The sequence below is a fragment of the Cebus imitator genome, unplaced genomic scaffold, assembly GCF_001604975.1.
Source record: "Cebus imitator isolate Cc_AM_T3 unplaced genomic scaffold, Cebus_imitator-1.0 Scaffold642, whole genome shotgun sequence".
NCBI lineage: Eukaryota > Metazoa > Chordata > Mammalia > Primates > Cebidae > Cebus > Cebus imitator.
The window spans coordinates 1-12,627 of record NW_016107957.1 but is presented as its reverse complement, the minus strand read 5'-3'; the positions used below and the strand labels follow the sequence as shown (position 1 = coordinate 12,627).

The 12,627-nt window shown below is 40.4% G+C and overlaps 1 protein-coding gene across 1 annotated transcript in view; it reads right to left on the bottom strand.

Annotated features, from left to right (window-relative positions):
- Positions 1 to 10,789, bottom strand: part of PHACTR2 (phosphatase and actin regulator 2) — a 57,153-nt gene extending 46,364 nt beyond the window's left edge. The window contains exons 1-2 of the mRNA XM_017517744.2: positions 9,901 to 10,789; positions 4,750 to 5,287 (exon numbers count right to left, since the gene is read on the bottom strand). Coding sequence (XP_017373233.1) covers positions 4,750 to 5,287; positions 9,901 to 10,189 — 827 coding nt within the window. The 5' untranslated portion in view covers positions 10,190 to 10,789. The remainder of the gene's footprint in view (positions 1 to 4,749; positions 5,288 to 9,900) is intronic.
- Positions 10,790 to 12,627: the final 1,838 nt, after the last annotated feature.

Genomic DNA, 12,627 nt, shown 5'->3' with positions numbered 1-12,627 from the left:
AAAAGAAAAAAGGTGATATGCAAGGATGCAAGAATGCAAGAATTTTCTCTTAGTTAGCCTGGTAAAAGTCTATGGCTTAAAGAGTTACTATTAATATACAAAGACTGCCAATTTTCAAAGACAAGACTAAAAAATATATAGTAATTTACATTAAAAATGTCATATTGAAAATAGTGTAATCTTCATTTTAAGATATAAAGATCCCCCAAATTGCTTTCTGGTAAAAAGTTCTTCTAGTAATAAACACAGATCAACTTCATCAGAATATGAGGTATTTAAAATTCTACTTTGTGGTTATAAACCTGAGCACCGTCAAAATTTTGTTTCTCACTTATCAGAAAAACCCAACAGAGTATCTTCTCATCCTCAAAGAGGGAAACAGGAAATCTCATTTTTATTGTGTAAAATATACGTAACATAAAATTTGCCATTTTAACCATTTTTAAGCGTACAGTTCACTGGCATTAGGCACCTTCACATTACTGTGTAACCATCACCACCAACCATCTTCAGAACTTTTTCATCTTCCTGAATTGTGTGTGAATTGAAACACTGTAACCATTAAACAACTCCCCATAACCATTATCTTCCAGCCCTTCACAACTACCATTCTACTTTTTGACTCTATAATTTGACTATTCTAAGTACCTTCTCTAAGAGAAATTATACAATGTTTGTCCCTTTGTATTTAACATATTTACTTAGCATAATGTCTGCAAAGTTCATTCATTCATGTGGTAGCATGTGTGAGAATCTTCTTCATTTTTAAGGCTTAATGATACTCCACTCTATGTATATACCACATTTTGTTTATCCAGTCAATGGACATTTGTGTGTTTTCACCTTTTGGCTGTTGTGTATGAAATTGCTTTGAGCACTGGTGTACAAATTCAAGGGCCTGCTTTCAATTATTTTGGCTACACACATGGAAGCAGAATCGCTGGATCACATGGTAATTCTATGTTTAATTTTTTGAGGAACCACCATACTGTTTTCCACAGTGTTAAATCTCATCTTAAATAAGAGATCTATTTTTATGGGAAAAATTTTCCACAGTCTGGGTTTTTAGTTGATTGCCACTGGAAGCCATTCTTGTTGGAATATGTCTGCCATCATGGGTGATCACAGCGCATTTAAAATACATGCCAATGAATATATGTTCTGAATAACAGAACAAAGAATATTGGAGAGATAAGCCCTTCATTTGTTGGTGTCATTGTTCACTCATTTTTTATATTGATTATTATTCTAATCTTACTATTTGTATTTTATGTTTCATGGTTTTCAAATAATTCAGCATACATCTACAATTTACAAGTATTCTATTGTATAAGAAGGGTAGATAATGCATGGTTTGAGGAATCAAAGAAGGGCATGTGTGAGTTGCCTAACCAAGGTAGCCAGTCTAGTCTAAAATCCAGACTGAAGACTCTCGGTCTACCTGTTAAATTTTACATTTATTGTACAATTATATTTTACACTTAATGAGCTATGTTATTAATTAGACCTGATGTTAAATATATTCCAAATCTGTATTAATCAACTCGTGACTTAGCCCTCATTTTCCCCAGCAGGGTTCATGGGCACACTGGACAACAGAGTACATTCTGTAAATGTTTGTGGAAATGAACTGTACAAAGTAACCTTTTGGATATGGCCTCCAAAGGGACTTACTAGTTTTTGCCTTATCTGTTACCACACACACGTGTTACTGATGAAGCTGCCCATGAATGGAGGCCTACCAAATAATTAGTACCCTGCCAGATGGGAAGAGAGGTAGGTATTTTTATACATAGCCACTTGTCGTCTTGAAAGTTTTGATTTTGTATTCCAAACAGAAGTCTCTTCATAAAATGACAAGATTTTCACACATTAGTTGACTAAACATAACTCACAGGGAAAGTTCTAAGTAAAGAGCAAGTGACTAAGAGCCAGATATTCTAATTCAAATATTCACTTGAAAAGGAAGAAAGAATTTGGAAGGCAATTTGAGAGACTACTTACTCCAGGTTCATTAACTCAAGAGCAAACACAAACCATCCCTGTAGGATAAACTGAAATTTAAATTTTGAAGAATATACTGAGAAGAAAATCCCTATGGCCTCTTCTAGGAAAGCATTATAACTACCTTGATGCACAGGAATATCTATTATAAACACCCTCGATGGCCAATGATGTCCTAAGCTCACTCCCTCTCATAGTAGGAATAAAGAACAGATGGTTACCTCTTCGGTCTGACAGTTTTTCATATACTTGAGATGAAGACTGATATTAAGCCCCTAGTATGTAGTGTGGTGCTTAACACAATAAAAAGGCACTCCTTAAATATTTGCGGAAATGAAGGGGATAGAGTCAGGCCACCTTTGGATGTGAGCTCTCTGAATGTGTAAGACTATATCAGGAAGCATTTTACATGTTGCACCTTATTCTTTAGTACATTGAACAATAGCCCCATATACCCAATCTATTTCCCAAAATTCAGGTGTTACCTTAAACATTTATACTTCCTGAGCATATCAGACAATATTTTGGTAAAAGCTAGTCTTAACTATGCTCACTTTTGTATCTTTGGGACTTTGTACATTGTCCAGCACAGAAAAGGCAATAAAAAAATACGTGCTGTAAGAATGAATGTTCAGTTCTAATGGTTGGAAGTGATTGCAATGTTGGGAAAATACTCAGTATAGTTAAATCAAGACACTTGCTATATGCTGGAAGTATTAAGAATGCTGCTAGGGTTTGAATGTGTTCCCCAGAATTCATGGGTTAAAAACTTAATCCCCACTGTCAAAGAGTGGAGAGGTAGGACCTAGTGGGAGGTGTTTAAGTCATGAAGCTCCGCCCTCATGAATAGACGAATGCCATTTTAAAAAGGGCTCACAGGAGTATGTTCACTCTTCTGTCTTCTTTGCCCTTCCACCTTCTATCATGTGATGACACGGAAAGAAGATCCTCGCCAAATGCTGCTGCCTTGATCTTTGACTTCCAGCCCCCAGGATGGTAAGCCAGTATTCTAATCATTATAAATTACCCAGTCTCAGGTATTCTGTTACAGCAGCACAAAATGTCCTAAGAGAGACACCATAACCATTCATTTCAAAAAATCTTCTTTTCCTGTATCTTTTATTAAAATGTCAAAGAAAATGAATTAATTTGTAATTTGACATTTATCTTTTCTTGGCTGTCCTTCACATATTGGTGCTCTAAGTGATTTTAACCGCCCCCCCCCCCAAAAAAAAAAAAAAAAAACTAACAGAAGAGAAATGGCAGTAGACATAGAAGCCATTGCTTTGGAAAACATGAAATTATACATTCAGAGCATTGAACTGGGTATGCATTCTGGCTTCACCACCACCAACTGGGCAGTCTTGTGCAAACTATTTTAGCTCTCTCAGTGCCAGTTTTTTAAATCTATAAAACAGGGATACTTTTGGGAAGCCGCTACAAATAAAATGATAATACATATACAGTGCTTAGTTCCTGACATTAAATGAGTATTTGATAAATGAAAGTTATTATCATCAGCAATTAAATAATTAAAGTTGACATTTTAGTCTCTTGATCAAAACCAACATAATTAATGTAATATTTTTTTTTTAAAGTCTAATATGACAGATTGTTTTGAAAGAGACCCTTTTACATACTTTGAAGAATGAATACAGATTTTGTTCTTAGACACAGGAGCAAAAAGCCAGGATTCAAGAGCTCTAAGCCTTTGCTAAACAGAATTGATCATTGCGTCTACTATACTCTGACAGCCATACTTCATACCTGTGGGACAGGGATAATATGTTTTATTTGCCTGTAGAATATTTATAGGACTTTGGGAGTGATGAGATGCAAAGAATGAAAGACAATTAGGACCCTTGGATGAACCCCAGGGTTCCGGCTTGGGCAACTGGGTGACGGTAAAGCAACTAACCCCCCAACTGAATGAGGATGAGACAACATCGAGTTCCTTGGCCCATTTTGTTCAGGTACCTTCTGAAATGAAACTAAGACTACTTGAGCACTATCTTTTATCTTCCATTATACTCTATTTATAAAATCTAGCAATAGGGTCATTGTATCTTCAACACTGCTTCCAGCATGTTAAAGTAGGCTGATTTTTTCTATAACCATCTTAAATCACTTTTTTATTTTCTTTCAACAATTCAATGAGTATCTTTTGTGTGCCTATGGCATATCAGACTCTGGACTGGTTGCTGGGTACGCTGGCTAATTCTGTCCCACAGGTAGGAAAAAGGGTTGTCTACAGATAGCAGACACAATAATCAATTCTGTCTGGAAGTACTGAATGGCTTCACAGAGGACCTAACATTTCACCTGGGTGGGAATTTAAAGGAACAAGAAGGGGGCCAACTCTACTGCTGGAGAAAAAAGAGTTCCAATTTGAGAGTTCTCGTCTGATCTTCTTTATGTTCTTGGAGAAGAGGAAAGCTCAGTAACTTGCTGATGTGAGTGGGTGAGCAGACTGGACCCACGTGGTAAAGATTTAAAATAAGCACTGAAAGGAAAGAGAAGGGAACTGAGGACCGCTGGGTAGTGCTGAGGCAGGCTCTAACTGTACTTGAAAACACCGATCTCAAGTGGTATTTGTTGGCTCTACCAATGGTTGGATCATATGTATGCCTAACACTCAGTAGGTTAAATTATAAAAGAAAGCAAACCTGTTTGCTTCATGTCCAGCACAATACATTAGTGATCTTTAGTTCTCAGATAAAATAGGGAGCTTGTTCCCCAACTTACCATTTTGCATTTTCTCTGTTAACACTTAAGTCAGTGCCTGAGTGGAGAGTGGTTCTGTTCATTGGCTCTTCAGCCCAAAGAAGCTGACTTGGGTCTAAGGCAGAGACGGGCAGGTCAGCTCCAACGCTGACCAGGACAACGGGAGTATCTGAGGCAGTAATGCATTGATCTTCAAGAGGGAGAGGAGGGGCAGGAGGAGAAGGTGTGGGAGCCACAGGGGTTGGAGGGATCGTGGACTTGGATTTGCCTGCGTTCTGCTCCTCGGCTCCAGGGACAGTCTGTTCGAGTTTGAGACTCTCCACTCTGGTCTCCGAAGGCTCTCCTTTCAGGCTGGATGTGCCAGAAGTGGTTGTGTCTGAGGACAGGTGAGAAGACGTTGCCTGCTTGCCAGTTTTTTTCTTGCCCTTGGTGGTCCCCACTGTCCCTGTTTTGCCAGATACTGTCTCCTTTGAAGCTTTGGGACGAGATGAGGTGGATGAAGTGGATGGCGAAGCTGATGCTTTAGAGCCAGTTTGTTTTTTTGAATGAGAGGAGCCAGCTACAACAGAGAGACTTTGCATTAAAAAATCAAATACAATGCTTTTTAAAATAAAGTAACTAAGATGTAACTGTCAACAACATTTAAAATGTTCCCTTTAAAATTTGTCAAATAAATGAGTAAGAGAAAATAGGCCAATAAAGATAATGATCTTGTCTTCTGTCCCTCCCATCCTACAATCCAGCAAGGAGTAAGTGATGTTTATGACAAAACTTGGAGGAACAGGAACCCTCTGTCTTCTCCCACCTTTAGTCTTTAGCTGAGCCAGCCAAAGGGAGAATCCTCTGCTCCTTGTCTATGGGTCACTTGAGAAAGCCCAGTCTGCTCTCAAGAAGGAATGTTATGGTATGCAGAGGACAAACACCAGCAGCTAGCTGGGGGCAGCACACAGCTGGGCTCATCATAAATTATACATGTTGTATGATGTCCTTCTAGGACTAGAGTGGTGGCCCGTATTCAGAAGAGGCTGGAGTATATATCCAGCTCCTTTCTGGGTCAAAAACAAAATCACTCATCTTACTGCTAAAAGAGTAAAATGCAATCCAGCTGTTCCCGTAGCTCCAGAGAAGGAAGCTTGCCATGCTGGCCTCTACTTCCATCTGCAGTAGAGATGGGGCAAAGGGAAAACCCATGGCCACACAGGAAAGGTATACTCCCTTCAAAACATCAAAAGCCTGGAAAAAACTTGTTTTTTACAAAATATATTTACATGGGTTGCTCCTAATTTCTTTTTTTTTTGAGACAGGGTCTTGCTCTGTCACCCAGGCTGGAGTGCAGTGGTATAATCTTGGCTCCCTGCAACCTCTGCCTCCTGGTCTTAGGTGGTCCTCCAGCCTCAGCCTCCTGAGTAGCTGGGACTACAGGTGTGTGCCACCATGCCCAGCTAATTTTTTAACATATTTCTGTTAAGACAGGGTTTTGTCCTGTTGGCCAGGCTGGTCTTGAACTCCTGGGCTCAAGGGATCCACCCACCTCAGCCTCGCAAAGTGAGAGGCTTTGGTGACTCCAAAGGATTATAGACAGGACCATGCCTGGTCCTAAATAATGTTAAGGGAAAGAATATCATTCTCAGGTCTTCTGACCCCACTTTCACAAATGTAATCTTCCTTAATGCTTAAGGTCCCAGAAGATCTTCATTGGAGGATCGCTACAGTATATTTGCCTACTTACAGATAGGGCACCCTCAACCCAAACAGTTTCAGAACAAAAAGATTAACTACTCCTTTCTTTATGTCATCTTAGTAAATACATGATGATAAAATAAACTCCTCTGAGAATACTCTTCTGTTTCAAGACTTTTATGACCTATAAATTTCTCGTAATGGCTTCTTCTGCTATAATGTTGTAAGTTCCTTCTTTTCATGAGGGTTCAACTAGCTTTCATAGAACGATTAGAAAATACCTTGTTAGTATCATGAAGCCAATCCACACTGTATACAGATATTATTGTAACTTACCTCTGGTTATGACTTTATTGAAGTCAATTGGGAGGGTGAAGAGATGAAGAATAAATAAAAGAATAGACAATGAGATGTAAAACTTCATTAATTCTGATTAGACTGATACTAAAGAAGCCAGTCTCTTTTAGTGACAGGTTCCAGGCTTAAAAGGAGTCCCTATGGTTTTAGGGTCTTTATGGTTTAAGATATACATAAATAGAACTGTTCTCCCCCAGATCTAAACTTGTTAATACATCTTTATAAAAAACAACCTTCCCTAGCCTAGAAGTCAAACTCATTAAGCAGACTCCTTCAATCAACATCCATTCTACATTTACTTTTCACAACAAAAACGCTAAGGATTTGGTGCCTAACCATGTTCAATTATTTTCTTAGGTAAGTTAAACAGAATTCTTTCCACATATCAATTCTAATAATTTGTAAAGGAAATTCTTTTCTTTTTGGAGACAGAGTCTCAGTCTGTCACTCAGGCTAGAGTGGAGTGGCACAAGCTCGGCTCACTGCAACCTCTGCCTCCCGGGTTCAAGTGATTCTCCTGCCTCAGCCTCCCAAGTAGCTGGGATTACAGGCACCTGCCACCATGCCTGGGTAATTTCTGTATTTTTAGTAGAGGGGCTTCAGCATGTTGGACAGGCTGGTCTCGAGCTCCTGACCTCAGGTGATCTGCCCACCTCAGCCTCCCAAAGTGCTGAGATTACAAGCGTGAGCCATGATGACCGGCCAAGAAAAGTCTTTCATCGTTAACAGAAAAGTTAATTTTAGCTTGGCTTGAGGAAAAATATTTTTTTCAATGCTCAGAGTGCAAATTCAAGCCACATTATAGTTTTTTTTTTTTTTAAAGAACCTTCTTAAATGACAGGTCTTTGTTGAAAGCAAACATGTTGCTTAAGTTACCTTGAATTAAGGGCATAATAAAAACATGCCACCTCTCTTCTGTTAAGTATGTTTGTTGTTAATAACGTGTAACAATGAGAAACCAAAATCAAGCAGATTTACCCCTACTTCCCCAGCAAAGAGGCTGAATGTTCTAAAACTGATACCTGGGCAGGTGGAGGTTTATACTAACTTAATAATAGAGAAAAGAATCTTAACTGATGACTGCTTTAAGAACTTAAATCATTGGATTGAACATCAAGAGCTGCATTTGAACAAACTTTTCTGGAAGGTCCATATTATTCAAATAAAACAAAGTTACCATGCAGAAAGTTCTAAATGTTCACAAACGGAGTATCAGTCGGATCATCAAGGGATATTATCAGTATTGGATAAAACGATCCTTACATGATGGCCTTGTTGGTGTACTTAAATGCAACCCCGTTTCTCTGTGATAGCCTCTAAAAAGGTCGGGCCTTTTACAATACAATGACTAAAATGACTGTGCTATTCTCTTAGGAACATCATGAGTGCCTAAATCAGTCTTCAAACAAAATATCTAGAGAAAACCTCAAAATCGCTCATGAAAGCTGCTCTCTGTCCTTGTGTGAATCATCGGCTTTCTTCTCAGGGAAGTAAAGAGAGTCCAAGCCGAGTTCAGAGTGAGCCACTACCATGTGGAGAATGGGAAAGTGGAGAAGCTAGTGCAAGACAGGAGCTTAATTCCCAATGACAGAGTGATCGTTTGGGGCTGTTCTTCAGGAAGTAGATCAGTGCCTGCCTTATTTTAAGCAATGCTCCTAGGGTTTGCTAGGAAGTCTGGAAAACACACAGATCCCAACATGAACGGACTCTGATGGGTGAGGACAGCTGGCCCCTGAGGCGATGGCCACTGGGCACTGTTGGCACACCATTCTGGGACATTTCAGTTTAGAGCTTATTAGAGGAGACCCAGACACTAAAGGTCAAAGGTGGGAAGGGAGGAGCACAGGGAGAGGGACGTCTACTGGCATTCAGAGATCTGTTATACTGTCAACTAAACCGCTCTCTGAATTTGAGCATTAAGGGCATACATTATGAGGGGAAAAGATCAACACCAAGGCAAATCCTGGCAGACAACTGCTAGAAAGCTGCTATTAATTTTAAGGATAGTAAGATTTTTTTCGAGATGGAGTCTCACTCTGTCGCCCAGGCTGGAGTGCAGTGGCACGATCTGAGCTCACTGCAACTTCTGCCTCCTGAGTTCAAGCGATTCTCCTGCCTCAGCCTCCCAAGTAGCTTGGATTAGAGGTGTGTACCACCATGTCCAGGTAATTTTTGTATTTTTAGCAGAGGGGGCACTTCACCATGTTGACCAGGCTGGTCTCAAACTCTTGACCTCAAGTGAGGGACCTGAGTCAGCCTCCCAAAGTGCTGGGATTACAGGTGTGAGCCACCAGGCCTGGCCTGATTAATGTCCTTTTAAAAGGTAAAGTACACGGTAGGCATCTTTATTCCTCTTCACTAGAAAAATGGGAGTTTCCACTTTGCATTGAGCATATCTGATTGTAAAGCAAAGCTGGATACGTATTGCATGAAGGTATTGCAGGTCACTCAAACATCCACTGGTGATCTGTAATAGCAACTTAAAACCACAGGACACCAGGATGCTTTGCCCTAGAACACGCAAGTCTACAGGGAAGGTGTGGAGCCCTGAGAAGGTAACTTTCAGCTCCACTGAAACAGTTTTGACTGCAGTAGAAAGTGGTGGGGTGGAGCTGAAACAGGTCATATGAACCCTTTTTTTCATTTATCAGGAGGGAGATGACGATGGATGCTGAGGATTTAACACATTAACATCCAGCAAATGTATCAAAGTTATAATTGTCACATTTTTACATGCAAACCTAAGATATTTTGAAAGAAAATCCAAGCCAAAAAGCCATCCATAAACTCATATAGGTAGAAGGTCAGTCAATGTCTAAATAATGTCATCAGTATATCAGATCATTGTCATCCACCGGGCATACTACTCCAAGTATCCTTCAACTGGTGCTGACAGTGGACACTCAAACCAGTACATTCACTCAAAAGCTAATGAGGTGAACTCTTCAATGAGTTGATGGTCCTTTGGTAGACAGCAACAAAGGAATCTCCTGGGCATTCTTTGTGTCAGAGCTGAATCTGCTGGTGTAAGGTCCTAAGACACCAAAGCCCATCACACATAGAAGAAACAATTAGCCCCATCCCAGAGCCAGGCACCCTAGAAGTGACCCCACAGGACACTGGGGGCATACTCACCAGCCTCTCGGGTTGTGTTTCGGCTTGTTGGCTTGGGTGGAGGGACGGGGGTCTGCTTACCAGAAGCCTTGGTATTTTTTTTAATGGGAGGCACTTCGTCACCTTTGTGGCTGGCCCCAGCAGTGGCCCCTTTCGGAGGCACAGGTGATTTTTTGGGTTTAGGTTTGGGTCTAGGCTTAGGAGGAGCAGAAGGAGGTAGAGCAGGAGCTGCCGGTGTTTCAGAGTGGTTTTCAGTGTTCTCTATAAATGAGAAAGTGAACAGAAGCAGACTGATACAGACACACACCATATAAACACGAGGAGCGAGACGTGACGATAGTGGACACAAAGCGAGGCTGCTTGGCACCTGGGAACCAGCATGGCGCTCTGCACCAGACAGAACACAGTTTGGGGTGAAAACGAAGGCTGAAAGACAAACTGAGATGTGTTCTCAGGGTACGTGAATCACCCTTTAATAAAATCGGTTGTACAAACTACTTTGATGAAGTTAGGTTGAGGATGTGTGTAAATGTTTGCAAGTCAGAGGCCTCAGTTCCAGCCTTGAATCTGGGGTTGCTGGATGATGATGCGGGCATGAAGTGCTACGTTTAAATTGAACAAACAGTGATTTAACAAAGTTGAAGGCTCCCTGGAGAGTGGCAGAAGAGCGTGTGACAGTCATTGCTGTGGGGTGAGGACTGACAGCTGCAGCAACTGCTGGACTCACAGTTACCCTCGAGAACTCAAGCCTGATCCAGCTGAAAGGGATTTGTGCTCAGTCTCGCTGCAGTCAAAAACCAATTATTTTCTAAGCTGAGAGAGACTCTGGAGAATCTTTTACATGAGGCAACAATGCACTTTGGAATGAATCATCTTCTATTAGCAAAATTTTCTAAAGCTTTCCCAGTACATTGGCAGCTTCCTGTTCTACAATAACTTCCTCTGCCCTTTCCTTCCTTTCTTGTGTGTGTGTGTGTGCGTGTGTGTGTGTGTGTGTGTGTATGTGTGTGTATGAAAGAAAATCTCAAAAAAAATTTTTTTTTCAGACAGGGTCTTGCTCTGTCACCCAGGCTGGAGTACAGTGGCATGATCATGGCTCACTGCAACCTCAATCTCCTGGGCTCAAGTGATCCTCTAACCTCAGCCTCCCGTGTAGCTGGGAACACAGGTTGTTTGCCACCATGCCCGGCTAATTTTGCTATTTTTTGTAGAGATGCGGTTTTGCCACATTGCCCAGGCTGGTCTTGAACTCTTGGGCTCAAGTGATTTGCCTGCCTTGGCCTCCCAAAGTGCCAAGATTACAGGCGTGAGCCACCATGCCCGGCCTTTTCAAATACTGTCACTACTATAGGTAGGTACATCTAGATGGTGCCAAATCCAAGAAATACTTAGGTCTATAAGTATAGTAATGTAAAGACGAATAATTATTTTGGAAAGACAAAGACTAAAATTCACCCAAAACTCATACCTAAGAACAGCAGCTTCTCACAAGGTTTTGTGTAACCAGAGGAGAAAGGGTATCAGTCTCCTGTTACTTAAAGACAGTGGAGATGCTGAAGGTTCATTCATATATTCACATCTATATTCTTTCTAATAGTGACTGATAAGAATTAAACTAAAATACCATTCTGGTCCAAAGAGCTAAGCAGCATTTTCTTATAAAAGAGGCACAGTACAAAACATAAGACAGTGTTAAGACAAGATCGAGCCTTAACCAAGTCTGTCCTCCCATTACTGAATGATCAAGAAAGGGTTTTAATACTGGGATATATTGCATTTTATTATTATTTCTATTATTTTGTTTCTTGTCCTAATGAGTGTGAAGTATGGACTTCTATTTTTTTTAACCACATTCCCCATCAATCTACATATATAATTACCATACGATGACTTAAGTTCCAGTAGGTAATCAATAAAGGTTTTCTTTTAAAGTTCACCTTTGATTCTGCCTCAGCCACAAAATCACCTCCCGTCACCACAGCCCAAGTTGACCTCTCCTACCTCTGAACTTACTCAGGCTTATCGTGTGAGCCATTTACTCAACATCTATCAGCAGCTATTTTGTATTTTTGTCTTTCTGTCTATACATCTTGTCTCCTCAACTAAGTGAGTACCATATATACTGTATTAATAGTAGTGGCCCTCTTAACTCAGCAGGTCTTAGCCAGTCAAGTCAATCACAAAAGTCAGTTAGGTTTGAAAATGATACAAGTGGATACACACCTATACCATTTAACTTAAAATATATACATATACGTTAACTTGCCAATCTTCTGAAATATGGCTGAAGCCTATTCCTTAAATACATCGTTGTAACTTTAGCCCCCAGCATAATACCATAAAGCGTGGAGACTAAGCTCAATAGCATCCTCCGTGGTGAAAGTCAAACAGATCTGCAACACATGGCACCTTAATTCTCTTATATACCACCAACTCTACACGTGTTTTATACTCTCCCTTCATAGAATATCACTGAGGGATATTTTTTCTTTCTGCCTAAGGTTTAAAATTCTAAAGGTATACCAGAAGGAATCCAGTTTCTGGGTTTGGAAAGGAGGAGATGGTTCACCATATCGGTTGGCAATGACAAGACCTCGTGGGCAGAAAATGAACATACTGAAAACAGAGTTTGTCCTGGAGCCTTGGAGAACATGATCCACTCCTCTTGACTCTTCAAACTCTACCAACTATGTGTGAACATTTGTCATTCTGGTGATTATTAAGTTGTGTGTGTGTGTGTGTGTGTGT